General features: G+C 45.2%; 1 protein-coding gene across 4 annotated transcripts in view; it reads left to right on the top strand.

The window, feature by feature from the left end:
• camkk1a (calcium/calmodulin-dependent protein kinase kinase 1, alpha a) overlaps positions 1-17,567 on the top strand; it is a 52,670-nt gene extending 35,103 nt beyond the window's left edge. For 2 of the 4 annotated variants that reach the window (XM_085288113.1, XM_085288114.1), the window contains 11 exons: positions 1,673-1,709; positions 2,021-2,042; positions 5,111-5,199; positions 6,687-6,886; positions 8,226-8,279; positions 8,510-8,583; positions 10,008-10,095; positions 11,442-11,570; positions 12,416-12,519; positions 14,096-14,143; positions 14,496-17,567. In XM_085288113.1, the coding sequence (XP_085144239.1) occupies positions 1,673-1,709; positions 2,021-2,042; positions 5,111-5,199; positions 6,687-6,886; positions 8,226-8,279; positions 8,510-8,583; positions 10,008-10,095; positions 11,442-11,570; positions 12,416-12,519; positions 14,096-14,143; positions 14,496-14,568 (918 nt within the window). In that variant the 3' untranslated portion in view covers positions 14,569-17,567. Of the gene's footprint in view, positions 1,710-2,020; positions 2,406-5,110; positions 5,200-6,686; positions 6,887-8,225; positions 8,280-8,509; positions 8,584-10,007; positions 10,096-11,441; positions 11,571-12,415; positions 12,520-14,095; positions 14,144-14,495 lie in introns of those variants that run through there. The other 2 variants (XM_085288115.1, XR_014894054.1) reach the window with 2 other exon arrangements.
• Positions 17,568-17,574: the final 7 nt, after the last annotated feature.

Consider the following 17,574-nt stretch of genomic DNA (forward strand, 5'->3'; position numbering starts at 1 on the left):
TTAGCACCAGCTAATGTCAGCTCAAGCTGCTAGCTGTGAGCACAGAGGGCTACCGAAGTCCTCGAGCCGAGGCTGTTTGTTTCCCCTCTGTCAACAGTGAATAATGTCACTCTCTGCACTGACGCATTGTTTGTAGTCTCCTCTTTCAAATCTTTACATCGCAGATTTTGGGGTGGATACTGCACACCAGAGGACGTCTCACTTTACTGGGAAATGGTTGCATCAGTATAGAAAGAGCTGCGCGGGTTCATTGCAGCCTGTTGCCAAATATCCCAGAGTCCAAACGTTATTGGACAGATGCACATAAAAAATACCCCAAATCTGTAAACTTTGTTGTTGCTGCTTCGGCCACGTTGTGATGTTGTCCTTCTGAATGATGACATGTCAACATAGACTGGAACAGCTGTGTGATCACCCTGCTGATGCCGGCGTGCCTCAGCGATAGCACCGCTACGTTCGACAGACGAGGGGGGGCTGTGACTCCTGAGCTGCTCCTTTAATTCTTCACACTTTCTATTATTTATTTATTTCTTTTTAGAGAGGTTGACCTTTCATGCTTCCACAGAACTTTATTTCACGAAGCTGCTGGGTTTCTTTTGGGCCTGACCTTTCTGTTTTTAAGGCTCAGCAGGGGGGGTGCACGTCCCATCCCCGTGCCTCTGAAGCCTGTACTGCTGCCACCACTGAGCTCTCGTTATGTTGCTAATAGAGTCAGTCAGCAATGTAAGAGGCAGGTACCGTGAAAGCTCTGTGGTGACGCGCAGTTTAATCTGGGAAAGAAAAGCGTCTGCTGAAGATGTTTCATCCCAGAAGCTTCTTCAGTTCTACTGATGAGCAACTGGTGGAAAGTCCCAGATTCAAACCCTGTGGGAGTGGCCCCCCCAGAGGGTCACGGACCCCCTATTGATCCTCTACGTAATCACACGAGCCAAGCTGTGAAACAGGTGTGGGTCACAATCAGCCAAGGTTTCACCAACCGTCTGCCATCTACAATCCACCCACTCACATCCTTCTGACCTCAGCGAATCAGGTGGCAGGGTGGGGCCAGGTTGGCTGATTGTGTGAAATGGAAGCATGTCAGAATAATGTTTTATTCTGGTGCTCGTGCAAATAGTTTAAAAAACATCATGTCTTCACGTATCGTTCTCAAACATGAACGAACCTCAGCGTAACATCTTCTTTGTCATCCACTCATCGTCTTTGAGCTCATTTGACATTTTGAAGGTGGACTAGTTTTCAAAGGCACGCGTTGTACCTGTGCTGTCTTGTACACAGCTCAACCTTAAAACACTTAAAAAAGGCTACACGGAGCATTGTTCCAAATTGTCATAAGAATAGTCAAATACAGCTTTTGCAGCGATGGCGGCCTCTGCCCGCGTTAATGCGTCCGTGGTGTTGTTCAGTAGAAAAGGTGTACGCAGCTTTTCAGTCAGCCTGTGTACCTGGTGAAGCGTCGACTGCACAGATATCATTTTTGTGCAAATGACGCTGAGCCACTGTTTTAAATTGTAACTCCTCAACCTGCTGACTGCCGAGAGTTGCAGGAAGCTTTTATGGTAGCAGACGAGTTGTGCAGTGAGTCAGTGAATGCATGCTGTCAGCTCTTTAAATGAAAGCACTGAATGTTTTTATGTTGCTCACCATTTACGCTGACTGTGTTTTGATGCTGCAGGTGCTGGATGATCCATCGGAGGACAACCTTCACATGGGTATGCACGTCTTTGTTTTATGTGTCCAGATACTTTTGCTCTGTTCTTGCCCTGTGTCTGTAAGCCTGTGGCGTTCGATGCGTATGGCGCCGACAAGTGTACGTGTCATTTATTCAGAGATGGTCGTTTCCCTGCAGACCTGCTTAGGGCTGGCGCGTTATGCAGAAGCTCTCCATCAGCAGTGCCGCAGTCAGGCTGTAGAGTAATACGCAGCCTGGTGGCAGCAGCGGTCACAAACAGGCCGAATGAACAAAAGAATGAAATATTTGGTCTCACGTGTTCGTGTTTCCTTCTCTCCCTGTTTCTGACAGTGTTTGAGCTGATGCGTAAGGGGTGAGTAGAGAACCCGTCCTTCTGTCTCTAAATAATTTAAGGCTCACCCACCCACCTTCTCCTCCTCATTTCTCCACCCTTCATCCCTGCCTCGATCACTGCTGCGCTCTTCTTTCATTACTCTGAGCCGTACGGCCGTTTGTTCCACCTCAGGCTTCAAAGGGATTCGTCATTTTCTTGGGTTTTCAGTTCTTGGCGCTGAAAGCGTTTCACATCCTCATGCATGAGCCGCTCCTTGCTACAGTGCTAAAGACATTATGATGCACAACCTTTTGCTGTTATAACCAAATTGGAGTTGAAGGGGACGGCTGGTATCATCCACATGTGCACGTCCTTCTCAAAAAAACTAGCATATTGTGATAAAGTGCATTATTTCCTGTAATGTACTGATAAACATTAGACTTTCACATATTTTAGATTCATTACACACACCTGAAGTAGTTCAAGCCTGTCATTGTTTTAATATTGATGGTTTTGGCATACAGCTCATGAAAACCCAAAATTCTTATCTCAAAAGATTAGCATATTTCATCCGACCAATAAAAGAAAAGTGTTTTAATACAAAAAGAGTCAACCTTCAAATAATTATGTTCAGTTATGCACTCGATGCTTGGTCAGGAATCCTTTTGCAGAGATGACTGCTTCAGTGCGGCGTGGCATGGAGGCAATCAGCCTGCTGAGGTGTTATGGAGGCCCAGGATGCTTCGATAGCGGCCTTAAGCTCATCCAGAGTGTCGGGACTTGCGTCTCAACTTTCTCTTCACAATATCCCACAGATTCTCTATGGGGTTCAGGTCAGGAGAGCTGGCAGGCCAATTGAGCACAGTAGTACCATGGTCAGGAAACCATTTACCGGTGGTTCTGGCACTGTGAGCAGGTGCCAGGTCGTGCTGCAAAATGAAATCTTCATCTCCATAAAGCTTTTCAGCAGATGGAAGCATGAAGTGCTCCAAAATCTCCTGATAGCTGCATTGACCCTGCCCTTGATAAAACACAGTGGACCAACACCAGCAGCTGACATGGCACCCAGACCATCACTGACTGTGGGTACTTGACACTGGACTTCAGGCATTTCCCTCGCCCCAGTCTTCCTCCAGACTCTGGCACCTTGATTTCCGAATGACATGCAAAAGTTGCTTTCATCCGAAAACAGTACTTTGGACCACTGAGCAACAGTCCAGCGCTGCTTCTCTGTAGCCCAGGTCAGGCGCTTCTGCCGCTGTTTCTGGTTCAAATGCGGCACCTGTAGCCCATTTCCTGCACACGCCTGTACACGGTGGCTCTGGATGTTTCTACTCCAGACTCAGTCCACTGCTTCCGCAGGTCCCCCAAGGTCTGGAATCGGTCCTTCTCCACAATCTTCCTCAGGGTCCGGTCACCTCTTCTCGTTGTGCAGCGTCTTCTGCCACACTTTTTCCTTCCCACAGACTTCCCACTGAGGTGCCTTGATACAGCACTCTGGGAACAGCGTATTCGTTCAGCAATTTCTTTCTGTGTCTTACTCTTGAGGGTGTCAGTGATGGCCTTCTGGACAGCAGTGAGTCTTAGCCATGATTGGGGTTTTGAGTAATGAACCAGGCTGGGAGTTTTTAAAGGCCTCAGGAATCTTTTGCAGGTGTTTAGAGTTCGTTGATTCAGATGGTTAGGTTAATAGCTCGTTTAGAGAACCTTTTCATGATATGCTCATTTTTTGAGATAAGAATTTTGGGTTTTCATGAGCTGTATGCCAAAATCATCAATATTAAAACAATGAAAGGCTTGAACTACTTCAGGTGTGTGTAATGGATCTAAAATATATGAAAGTCTAATGTTTATCAGTACATTACAGGAAATAATGCACTTTATCACAATATGCTAATGTTTTGAGAAGGACGTGTATGCGTAAATAACTTTATCCTTTTCATATGAAGCTGTTTTAAAGGATGGATTTGCTCTCTTACTGCCTCTGAGTCGGCTGCTGTTAGCGTGAGCGTCGGGCAGCTTGATGTTCACTTCATAGAGCTTACAGTCACGCTGTTATCTTTGCTGTAACAGGCGATAACAAAGCAGCTCGTTTCACCCATGCAGTCACTGCTTTGCTGCTCTGACATGAAGCTGCATTTAAAAGCCTGAGCAAATGAACTGTAAGCAGAACAAACACGGCAGCAGCCGCTCTGTGTGAAAGCGTCATGCTGCTGGTAATGTTCATAATTTGGTGCTGCAAAGCGTCACCTCCTCATTAACAGCTCTGAGTAACACGTGGAGACTGGTGTGCAGCTTTAGACACACAGAGGGTTTTTAAAAGCATCCAAAAAGAGAGCACAGACACTCACACACAAAAGTACAATGACATTTGTGAATGTGTTTTCCCACACACGTCAGTCATTAATGAGCAAAAATGATATTATGATGTATTTGTAAGGAACAAAGTCATTTAAAAGTATTTGTTGACGTCTGTTTCATTCATTAGAGACAAAGAGGCAGAAAGATTTAAACGTTTGGTGAAGGCAGAAGATGTTTGATCAGATCTGTGATTATTACACAGAAGAGTCAGCTGTTGCTTTGTTGTTTAAATTGGTTTTTAAAAATATGGATGATGCTCAAAGATAACGTTGGTTCTTCACATGTGAAGGATTTAAATGGATCCTCTGTGGAGATGTCAACCAGCCCTTTCACAGATTTGTTCCTTATAAATGTGCAGTTTGAGATGGGATGAATGTGAATTCAAACTTAGTGATAATAAATGTTTATAGAGATATCTGTCTGTATGCGGTGTTATCCATCGGTATCAGTGCGTGATGGAATACGGAGCGCGACGCAGGAAAATGCTGGGATGGTTGGGATGATGTGGCTCCCAGCACCGTCTGCAGCGTCACAGCGTTGTTGAAATTACAGCGAGGGCTTCGTTCGTGTCCTCGTGTGTAACTTGCTGTCATCCAATCAGACGCGTAGCTGCCTGCTGCTGAGCGTCGGAGCTTAAATCACATTTAGAGTCAACAGCACAGCTACCAGTGAAACAACTGTTACACATAATCTGCACATTTGTCTGTCACGCTGCCTGTGTTGTGTGTGTCTGCGTGGATTTGCAGCCCAGTGATGGAGGTGCCCACAGACAGTCCTTTATCAGAAGAGCAAGCTCGCTTATACTTCAGAGACGTCATCCTGGGTATCGAATACTGTAAGTACCACGCACCCTCACAAAGTGACTAAAAGATTCAAAGCAGTCATTTTAGCGCCGTGTGAGATTGGCGACCTGTCCAGCTCTGCCTCTCGCCCTGTCGCAGCAGCCCCTCTCCATCTTTGAGCCTCCGTCACTATCCAGCTTCTATTAAACGATACAGCTTTGCCCGTGCCCAGGCCTCGTGTGTTGCAGGTGATTAATTTCAGCAGGCGATGATCTTAATCGTTTAGGAGCAGTGCCGTGTCATCCTGAGCTCCATGGTGGTAACAATGGGACAAAATGGAAAAGTACAGTCACCAGTAAAGCCCAGTCACCCAGTGCTAATGAAGCAGGTTCCTCTGATCACACAGCTGTTTGCCAAGCATTAGGGTTTGTTCCCACTTTAAGTAATGATGGATTTCAAAAGTCCAAATTGTTCCAATTACAGATCAGTTCAACCTGCTTCTGCTGATTATTTCCATTTTTTAAACCTTATAATTAAAACCTGCGTTTGAAAGGAAAAGCTCTTCCCGTCACCATGTTCAGCTGACAGTTATAATTACTCGTTAGTGTTCATGTTGACATTTAATTACAAGTAATATTGAAACATTGTTTCAGTACCTAAAATACCTAATGGTTGTTTTTTTGCAAATCCTGAGGTGGAACTTTGGAAACTGATGAAACAATAATTATAATGAGCTCATATGTAACACTTTGTTCTGTTGTGTGTCAGTGTCTGTTTCTCTCTTTATGTCTACAATGTAACGTAGCATTTCTTCTACATGATCCCAGCTGTATTTTAGTGTGTTCACGGTTGGCAACAAGTAACATTAAAAGAAGTCAAACGGAGCGAAATTCATTGGAACCAGCTGCTGTGGTGAAATCGTTCACCAAACAATATTTGTTCAAATGCAATATTTACAATTTGTGCTCATGTTTGTTTGTTTGTTTGTTGTTATTTTTGTTTGCTTTACATTGCATCCACCATGGCAGGCGTTTACACCGCCATCCAACCAGTGAAAGGTCACTGGTTCCTCTTTGAGCTTGAGCCACATAATATAATATTAACCTTTATAATGCAATGCTTTGTTAAAGATTGAAATAATTCCCAACAATTTTGGCTTGTTCTCGAATTTGGGAACCTCCCATTTGCTGAGAGTATTTATTTTCCTCCAGTTTGAACACCAATCAGGACGCAGGCTGAAGAAGCGCAGCTCTGCCCTCATAATGACACAATCACCACAGTCTGGGCTTTGTTCTTCCCCATGAAGACGACATTTCACCACCTGCCCTCTGCCCTAATGACATGTTCTCAAACCTCGGTGTATACGAGTAAAGATGCGACCTGAGGATCCTCAGGCTGCGTTCCGGGTTCTGCGTTTTTCCAAGGATAGTTCCAGTTTGGGTTTAGAAGCTGGAAATATTCCAGAAAACAGAAATAAGCTTCCACGTGTCCAAAGGGGAAACTTGCGCTCTCTTCTTTGTGTTTTCTTTTTTTATCCCAGTGCACTACCAGAAGATTGTCCACCGCGACATCAAACCCTCTAACTTGTTACTCGGGGACGATGGCCATGTGAAGATAGCAGACTTTGGAGTCAGCAACCAGTTTGAGGGCAACGACGCTTTGCTGTCCAGCACTGCTGGCACTCCGGCTTTCATGGCACCAGAGACGCTGTCAGATGCGCGAAAGAGCTTCAGTGGAAAAGTGAGTGAACTCGATGAACATGAAGAGAGTTTAAAGTGTAGTGTTTGATGTGACCCAAACTGAAAACGCTGAACCCGAGCCTCCAACTCCAAATGACAGCTGCTGAGCTACAATGAGTTTCTGGCGTTTAGCCGGCCCAAGAACAAGGAAGTGATCGACACCGGGATAACGACAGTGGTCTTGTGTTCAGTTTCCATCGAATGAATCAGAAATGTTTCACCTTGTTATTTCCACAGTTAGACGATGAGCAGTTCTGTCTATAGCAGATAAGCTTCCATCTTTTTTATCGTGATGAGGCTGAATATAACGCACAGCCGCTGATTGGACAAACCACACACTGTATATCAGCACAAAGGCCTCACGCCGACATGAGGACCTGACACTTGTTGGTGATCCCACGCACAGCAGCAGCAAATCAAACCGAGTCCAGAGTCCAGACCTGAACCCGGCTGAGGTGGTGCGGCGGGATCTAAGAAACTGATGAAGCCAAACAGAAAACTCAACATTTGTTTTGGTTTAATGACATTGTGTGTTTTTTATTATGTTCTCATACGAGAAACCTTAAAATTGTAGAGGGTGGACACTTTATGAGACACTGCCAGTCCTTTAGAGATTTGTATAATAGTACTTTGATGGTCCTGATTGTTGCCGTAGTCCTTATTTCGGTGAAATAAGCCAATTGTTTTTAACGTAACTAGCAGGTGGATGTGAACGTCCACACGCTGGAGCTGCTGCAGGGAGGGGTTAAGACATCAACATCACCAAATCGTCCCTTTTCTCCCCTCAACCCTCCATCACAGACTTTGTCAGGTTATATTCTGCGGTTGTCTGAAAGGACAGACTGGTGGATTCGCTCAGACGCTGACCATGAACGAGGGGCCGGAGCAGCTGATTACAGACAGAAGCCATCAGGGTGTAAGAGTCACCGGAGTGCCTCCATCTGCTGTTTGGGGGTTTAGAGCATTTTAAGAGATGCACTTCTAGTTTCTGCCTGATGACTCGGCCTCTGTAAAGATGTGATTTGGCCAAACTGTTTTCAGAGGATGTGCAAATCAGCAGACAGGATGCTTCATGTCACATCTGCAGCAGTGTGGCTGAGATATTGCACAGGTTCAGAGGGCTGCTTTAATCATCCGTATCTATCAGGGATCACAAACAGATCCGAGCTACAGGGAGCGAGGGGTGGGGGGCACATGTGCCGCTGCTATGTCATCACATAAATTCATCTTCAGGGTATCTGACAGTAGCTGCCCCCAAACAATAACCTTAAAACGACTCTTGTCCTCTACATGTTTCCCATTTATCTGAATATAATGTCACTGCTGGAACTGTCTTACAGGCGCTGGATGTTTGGGCCATGGGGGTTACCCTCTACTGCTTCGTCTTTGGAAAGGTAAATGTGACGTCTGCCCCACAAGTCTTCGTTTAAAAGCATAGAAGAATGTGGGAGCGCAGTTTTGAAACAGCAGCTTTCTCGTGCTGTCGTTGAATGTAATGAATCCAAGCGGCCGATTGCTGCTGTTGTTCGTCTCGGTCGTCTTTTCTGATATTGGCCCGGTGCAGCAGTCATCGTGCATGTGTGTTCTTGTGGTTTTCACCTCCTTTCTTCTGCTCTTCCTGCAGTGTCCCTTCATTGACGAGTACATACTGGCGTTGCATAATAAGATAAGGACCAAGCCTGTAGAATTCCCAGAAACGTAAGTTTCCACTTTATTGAAATGGACAGTCATCATCTTCACTTTAGTTATCCTTCGTCTGCAACGCGGTCACGAAAACGTCTTCTTCTGTTCTTTTTCCCCAAAAAGCTTGGCAGGATGAACGTCACCAACATGTGAATCAAAACGAGCTGAAAAAGCAAACGGAGGCTTCAGTAGCTACATGAATACAAGGTCAAAGAAAAGCTGGCAGGCCTGCTCACTGTAGGGGAATATCATAGAGCGAATAAAAGACAGATGTTAGGCAGTGGTGGAGGAGGACACGCTGAGAAGGGAGAAGAAGTGAAGAAGGGCGGTGTGAGGAGGTGTGAGGACAGGGCTCAGTGTTGGTGTTGGACTGTGCCTTCCAACAGCCGCGTTCATTAAATCCACACATATCTGTTCTATTCCAACAGAATGTAGCAGATTATTGTTAGCTAAAGCTACTTAGTATCGTGCGTACCTTCCTTTTTTAAATTTGTGTGTGTCATAAACGGTGGAGCATGCACGTCACGCACCGCGGCCTCCATCTCTTTTTTAAGCGTCTGTGGCATAAAGACAATAAAATGCAATTAGTGAAAAAGTCTCATCATTTATTCATCTGAACACTTGAGTACATATTTTTGGCTAACTGCTTCTAGCATTAATCCAAGCTGACTATATATTTTAACAGTTTAGCCCTTTTGGCTAGCTAGTGCACTTTACCAGCTGCTGCTTGTGTCAGCTGGTTACTTCTAGCTGCTAATTTATTTTTAACTAAATGTGGTATTTTTGTGTTGTGGCTGATCAAATATAAATATAATTATGTCTGTTTGTCTATATGACATTACTGGCATGCAGTAAGCCTCCCTTTCAGTTACAGTCACCCCCTCAAACAACAGCCAAAGCTGCCTGAAGGAAAAAGTCTTCATACAAATACAGACCATTTACCGTTTTCAGGGCTGCTTATAAATTTCTTTCACTTAATAGAAAAGCCTTTTTTTTTCTAAGAGCGGTTTGGAATATGTGGGAGGAGTTAAGTGAGCATTTCTTACAAAGAGCAGAAATGACGGCTCTGTTACACAAAGGGGCCAAAATGTTTCTGCTGGCTTCACTTTGTCCAACATGTGACGACCTGTTGGCAGTTTAATGCCGAGCCTGAGTTTAGACTTCATGTGACCAAATCTTCCAGCGGTGAATAAAAGTTTTGATTCGTTTTTGGGGACGTTTTTTTCCCACAGCGAGTCCAAGAAATGAGTAAATGATCTTTTGCATGTTAACAAACACGGCTTGATACAGGAGACAGCAGAAAAGTCATAATTTCATGCTGTTCTTGTTGAGTGTGTCTCATGTTAAATACAATCATTCGATTTCCTCCTCAGGTAAACATGATGGAAACATGTGGGTCAGAAAACTTTTCCCAAATCGTCATTTTGTTTTTTCTTCAGGCCCAAAATCAGTGAAGAGCTGCAGAAGCTGATCTTGCAGATGTTGGATAAGAACCCCGACAGCAGGATCAGCATCCCAGAGATCAAGGTACCAAACTGATGGATGATAAGAAAACCAGCTCAGATTACTGTCCTTCAGCTTTAGCACCTTCTTCATACTTATAAAGCATCGCTGTGATTTTCTCACTGCTGATTAACACATGAGATTGTGACCTCGCTGTGTTCCTACAGAGTAGTTCTTAGACAAACTGAGTGTGTATTAGTGCCGTGGATGGTCCACAATCATGGCCCGATCACATTCCCACGCCCCACTGTGTCTCCATCACACAATCTAGTCATGAGTCATGTGACTCTTTTTCTGTGTGTTCGTGGAGATATGGAGGCTCTCGGGCGTCGTGCACGTCCTCGTGCACAAACACACGATGACTCAAAAACCAAAAAAAGCATTTTTATTGTGACCTTGCACACAGCGTTGGCTCACCTCGTATTTTAAAAAGAAGAGGCTTGAATATTTCCTGTTAATGCAGCTGTTACAGTCGCATGTGTCGTGTGAGATTTGCATTACCTCGGAAAGTCGGATAAATCTGGGACAACCTGGCATGTGCATCTGCCTGCAGAGCTGTCAGCTGTGAGCCTTCAGCAGAGTCAAAGGAGCTCTGAGTGCAAACAAAGCAGGCCATCCTTGGGCTGCTGGAATCAACTGACAATCGGAGACAAACATGCGGTGAGCTCAGCTGCAGAACGGTGTAGTAAACAAAGTGCCGTCATATCCAGTCAAAGGCTGATTCAACAGTATCTAATTACAAAGGCTGTAATCAGCCTGAAGAAAAGAGGCTTAAATATACAAATACACAGGCGTGACACGGGTATCTGTGAAGCACAGCAGAGGCATCACATGTTCCCATTGGGTCACTAATGTTTGCTAATGTTTGACAGAAAGAGCCTGTTTCATTCGGCACATTTAATCAGCTTATATTTATATTCAACTTTTGTAACTGTCTAAATGTTTGGCACACAGTTGGAGAACTTGGCTTTCTTGCACCTCCAACATGGAAAAAGGGAAATGCAGAGCAAATCCATCCCGCCCTCTCTGCAGCCCACAGAGGGTCTCGTTGCGTGAAGTGGAAAATGCGCAGCAGTGATTGGTCAGTGAATGTCACTTAGGTCACACTGATGCCTTGAATCACCTACGACGTCTTACCATGTTGGTTCTTGCAGAGTAACACTTGTAATCAGTACTGAGGACTGTAATCTGAGGACCGCGCAGCCTGAAACAAACCTTCCTGTAAACGTAGGAAAGCTCGCGTTTGCCATTAAATCATTGCTTGGACACAAGCTGGTAAACTGACTGTATTTACTGCTGTGCGTTTCTGTGAACCTCTGGGTGTCAAGTTATGAAAGTGCCCTATTTCACTGCGGTCCATGCCCTTTCAGATGGACCCGTGGGTGACCCAGGGAGGTGCTGACCCCCTGCCTCTGGAGGAGGACCACTGCTCTGTGGTAGAGGTGACAGAGGAGGACATCCAGAACTCCGTCAAATTCGTTCCCAGCCTCTCTGCAGTGGTAAGAAACACAGAGTGTCCTCCGTTTATCAAACTGCTGCGTGCAGCAGCACTCAGACTAGCTGCTCTTAACAACCACAGCCTTCTGTCTGTTAACCAAAGATGTGACAAAGCGCAGCCAGACAGAGGGGCGGGGTTTCATCACTGTTCAACCATAAAAGAGCCAAATGAATGCATTTGAATGTCTCCATTATGTGTCTCCTTAAATGCACTAATGTTGCATTCATTTGAAAGCAAGCTCACATAATAAGCTGTGCAATCACTGCAGACCCTCAGCCTGGGCTTCTGTTAACTGTGTTGGACATTATTAGTCTAACGAAATGAATTGAATTAGGGAAGCTGAGGACGGTATACTGCACACCAAGACCAGAGTCAACACAGAATAAGTGAGAAGTTTTCCAGTTTAAAAAAAGCTCATTACAGCAGCAGGTTACGTTATATGTATACAGTTACAGCAGTAACACAAAGTCCTCTATGAGCAAGCACTCGGTAACAGTGGGAGGGAAAAACTCCCTGTTAACAGGAAGAAGAGGCAAGACGAGACACGCTGGGCAGGAGAGCCAGAGATTAACAACGAATGATTAAATGCAGAGCGGCGAATAAACAGAGAGTGAAGACGAAACACTCAGTGCATCATGGGAAACCCCAGCAGATTAGGCCTGTTGAAGAATGAAGATCACCTGATACGTCGCCACAACATTAGTAACAATATTAGAGGAACATTGTAACCACTTGTCTGCTCCACATGTTGAGAACAGTGTTTCCCCCTGCATGTCTGTAACAGTACGGCGCCCCCTGCGCCCCCTCTCATGTAACTCGTGTTCGTCCCGTGTTTGTCTGTTTCAGATCTTGGTAAAGGCCATGCTGAGAAAGCGCTCCTTCAGTAACCCCTTTGAGTGCCCAAGCCGGCGGGAGGAGAGGTCCATGTCTGCACCTGGTAGTCTGCTCATGTAAGAGTTCAGCTTCCTGATTGTCTGCAGCTCAGTACTTGCTTATCTTGTCTTTGAAGACGATCTTTTTGCTTGAGATTCTAACGTAGATCTTTTCTCCACACCTGTCTCCTTCTTCTTCAGGTTAAATAGCGCTCATTTTTTGCAGCAGCAGCTGCTGCTTCCTTGTGTTGCCATAGCATCATAATTCACTCTTTCATTGTATGCAGTGGAGCTTACAGCTTGTATAAGTGTTTCTTTGTGTGTTGCTTTTAGCTCTCAAGACTAGAAGGACTCAGCGTGACGCAGAATGAGCTAGTGCCTCAGGCTGAGCTTGATTTGTCAGTAACGTGGATTCAAAGTATCACAGGTGTCAGTGGCCAATCGGCTCGTCCCGTCCCCGCTGTGCATTTTCAACTTGTATAGCCGAAAACAAACAGGCGCACGCACAGCTGTTAGCAGGTGTGTCGTGGGCACCGTGGGACTGTCTTCTGATGATGAACATGCTGCTGCTCGTGGACCGTTACACGCTCGGCCGTCAGAGGTGGAGGTGTTTTCACAGCATATGGATGTTTGAATAATACTGCCCCCTGCTGCACAGTGGAAATCCAACTATATGGCTATCATAGAGTAATGAATACAATTCTGAGTGAGTACAATATGTTTATGTAAAGATGTCAGATATTATTTTATAAACATATGGACACATAACCAAAAACCACTGGAAAGCTCTGAGAGCCTTGATTTCCTCCACGTCAAAGTCCAAGTGGAGCAGAGCTGGTGGGATATTTTTCTCCTTTGATGAGGGGAAGCAAATGAATGCTAACGGCTAATGTGACTGACAGATGCTACCAGTGCCAGACGCTTTTTTTCACCAGGATTTGTGGGGGAAAGATGACGTAGCCGCTATTATATGTTGTCCTATTTTGATGAAACATCACAGGTGGCAGCTTCTTGTGTCCATGGTGACTGTATCCAGGGAAGCTCTGCTGACTCAGCAAAGATTTGAGTTTCTCGCTAAGCTACAGTTTCTCAGGCTGGAATTCAACTAGAAAATTTCCGGCCTGCATGTTTGAAATTGAATGCACCATTAACACCAGTGTTCCCATGCAGCCCACCAAAGTATATTTGGAGACAAATTTTCCCCTTTCTTTCATCCAGGAAAAAAAGAAGTTCATCAACAGCCAGTTTGAGTGGAAAGTCCCGTCGCTTTATTTTGAAAGTTCTGCTGCAGCTAAACCCAGCCTTTTGTGGCTCGTGCTTGTCTATCAGGGTCATTGTATTGACAGTTGTCAGTATCATTGAGCTGCTGCGCTGAGCTGCAGCTGCAGACAAAAGTCCTTTTGCTCTGGTTATCGGCGCATCCTGAGTCAGAGTGCGGTTTTCAGATTCAGCCACAGGGAGGCCTTTAAAAATGTGTTATTTACTTTGCAATGCTACGATACAAATGAAACTCTGAGGTGTGTGATCATTTTTGAAAGATGCTAAAAGTGCAGCTGGACCCTACGTGGTGGGGAGGCGGGTTTCCTCCCACGGGCCTGCGTTCCTTTGTCCTCTCATATGTGACTTGTCCATCTTCTCTCCCACTTTGCTGCAGGGACTCGTGGCCCTTCCGGCCCTCTTTTAAACTTCAGCCCTCACTCAGGTAACACTTCGTGCGAAGCAGTCCGGCCTCTGTCTGTCCCACATCCTCCAGCCGCTGCTCCATCATCATTTTCGATCCTTAAACTTGTGCTTGTCCACATCACGAGATGTGATGGCAGAGCAGCCTTCCCCTGCTGTCGTGTCCCTGCTGCTGTCATTTAAAAGCCATCCTACGTCCATAAAGCCTTCTGTGTGTTTTTGATATTCATCATGCATCAACAACATCCAGACCTTCTCTAATTAGCAGGCTTGGTAGTGTCAGCATTTAGATAATTCCCTCTCTGCTGCTGTCCAACCTCGAATGATCATAAGAGCTGTGACCCGTGTTTGTGGTTTTTCTTGTCTCTTTTTAGAAAGGCCAGCACGGGCGATGGACCCAGAGAAGGAGAGCTGGAGGACCTGCATGAAGATGAGCCCTCCTCTTGAGTCCCAGCGACCCTCCTGCGTGCGCAGCGTCCTCTTTATATCCACTTACGCCTTCATTCACACCTCAAAGTGGTCACACAGTGCAAACGTATCATTCTGCACCTGAAACACAAAAAACTCGAGGTTTTTTGTTTTGTTTTTTGGGGAGAAGTTTGTCATGTGACGTACACGCTTGCTTCTGCGCTGTGGAGCTGTTTTATCCTCAGCCGATGTGAGGAACACGAGCACGTCTGTGGATCATCACCGGTTTATTTTGCTGGCCTGAAACTGTATTACAGGCAAAGACAGACGAGTTTTTCCCATTGTGCATGGCGAATATTTAGACCGCATCTTCAGCCCGTCTGCAGCCACCTGACAGGAGGAAACAGACCTCAGCATGTAAAGGACACTGCACTGTCTCCTAAGTGAACTACGAGGCTTTCATTTCATCAGTCACTGTAATGTTGTACATACGTGTCTTGTGGTATCTGCTGTGTTATTGTGAAGACCCTTTAAGCATATCTGTGCCAACCTTTATTCTGAAGCAGGTGCTTCCTGCGCTGCCTTCAGACACCTCGATCGACTGCCTGGCAGTGATCGCAGGGTGACTGCGAGCTGTGTGTTAGTCTGTCCTTCACGCTGCTTCTCCTAATGCGTCGTCTGTGTCAGTCTGGTGGTTCTTGTTTCTTTGATGCTCTGCTGTTGGATGTGTTTGCGATCGGATGGGAAAAGTTTTTGGATGGTGAGAACGAATGTAGTGGAAAACTGATGTTACTCTGTATATAAGCACTGTTCCAATTTATACGTTATTTATAATATTAATATATTGTGAAGTTCTTGGATGCAGAGCTGATTTTAAAACATAAATAATCTGCATACAAATGAATCACTGAGTGCTTTGTAGAAGAAATCGAATCACGTTGTTCGTTATTATATTAAGGAGAAGCGTCTGTACCCAAATCATTTTAATGTGAAATGATGCATGCACCTTTACTCTCAGGAAACACTGACCTGCTCTCTTTTTAAACAGTCTGTCACCTGTGTTGAAGCGCATTCACAGAAGAGGAAAATAAGGAAACTGTGCTTCAGAGACAATCATCAAGGATCAGATACATTAGTGATCGTTTCCCCTTCAGCTCTGTCTAGTGGACCATGCAGAGCTGTCACTGCGGCGTCAGGCTGCTCCCACATAAAGCCATGAAGGAGCAGAAAATTCATCCAGAAGAGCTTCAGGCGGACTCTGGACAAAGAGCAGCAGACGGAGGAGGTGCTGGAGCAGGGCTGGTGTTTGTCCATCCGCAGCTGATGGTGTCGTGTTTTTGACTTCATGTTTTCATTTTGTTGTTGCTCTTGTTAATTTGAAGTTTTGGTGAGCTTTTAGAAAAGGACCGTGTGTTTGTGTTGGCACAACGTGTCAGTGCAGCCGCAAACTTCTCATTATAATAAATGGGAACACAGATAATGCACGCGCTGGCCACCGCAACATCACTGTTTCCTGTAAACGTTGACATCTGCTTACACAGTGAGGAGGAAGAAAAATATAAAGCATGGCTGTCCGTGAACACGGAGTTGTGTTCTCGTGATTTTCCATTTGATAACCTGTCAAAGTGCCAACAGTAGATGCTGACGATGGCCAGTGAATCAGCTGTGCACATGTGAACCCTCTACAAATGTGGGCGTGGTGGATAAAAGAAAGAGAGGCGTGTCCATTTAAAGGCGCTTGGTTTAACAACGTGTCCTGGTGTGTTACCCCTGTGGGGGGAGAGCTGGGGGAGCGCTCGGAGCAGCGTTGTCCTCTGGCTGGTTGATGCAGCTCGTTTCCTCCAGGGAAGGAAAGGATGCTAGCTTAGGCTCGAGGCGTGCAAACGGGATTTCAGGCCGTGTTGTTGAGCCGGGGGACATGACGTCATAACTGACGTTTTGATGTTCAGCTCTAAATGCTGCACACCTTTAATGAAGGCAACCAAAAATGTCACATGACGTCTTCTGTTTGACGTCACCTGTTTAAACGCTCGTCCTTCTGATTCTCGCGTTTTTATTCTGGGTGTTGTTGTGCTGGACGTTTGTGGGTCAAAGGTACTTTATTGTTGTCTTTACAGCTCTCGACCTTTAACCTGTGTTTTTGTTTATGTTCAAATTCTTGCACTTTTCCACTTAAGTATGTATAACGTCATTATTGTGAGTACGTTTAACACTACTTCGGCCATTAAACACTGTACAGTTTGTGTGTGTCCACCTGTGAAACACCGTATGTGCTTGTTGTCTAATCTCACTGCTGACAACATGCAAAATAGTGAAATACTGTGAAACTGTACGGAGGGGGCAGGTGTGCGCTCAGGACATTCTCACTGATCACTAAATATCACAACAACAATATTTAAACCGTGGGATTTTCCTCTGTGGCCATTTCACGGTGGAAACCCTGAACTCCAGCATAGATTAATCCCAAAATATGTCAGTTTGTTCATACGGGTCTATTTCTCCACCAGAGGTTTCCTTCCTTTTAGATGTTTTTCATCATTCAAAACCCTTGAATGATTTAAATGGCCATGAATCAAAGATCACCTGTGCGTGACCTTTGAAACCCTGCATAATTAGAGTATATCGGTTTAAACCAGGCGACCCTCCCGTGGATTGATCAGACCTGCTGCTGTTGCTGCAGTGACACAGAAGAAAAGTCAGTGGGTGTGGCAGCACAGGAAGTGAGTGGCATGACTCGTTTTATTGTGATTTCAGGTCATATTTAGATCCAAAGGACGGAGACTATGGTGGAGTCTGTACATAATATGAAATCCGGGACTATGTGACTCTCCTGGTCTGTGCGCATGCGCGTGTGCCTGTCTCAAAGGCATCCGCCGTCTCGTGTCGTCTCGTGCTTTTCTCTGACTGTACCCACTAAAACGGAAGCATGGCACATCCATATGTAAATGTAAATATGTACCGATATATATAAATGCGCTATTTTTTGCATGCTTTTTGTACACATACTCGAAGAAATAAAGAAATCTGAATCATTTCAACATTTTT

This window comes from Mchenga conophoros, linkage group LG10, assembly GCF_057382185.1.
Source record: "Mchenga conophoros isolate Kocher_MC1m ecotype Shallow Benthic linkage group LG10, M_conophoros_male_GT1.1, whole genome shotgun sequence".
Taxonomy (NCBI): domain Eukaryota; kingdom Metazoa; phylum Chordata; class Actinopteri; order Cichliformes; family Cichlidae; genus Mchenga; species Mchenga conophoros.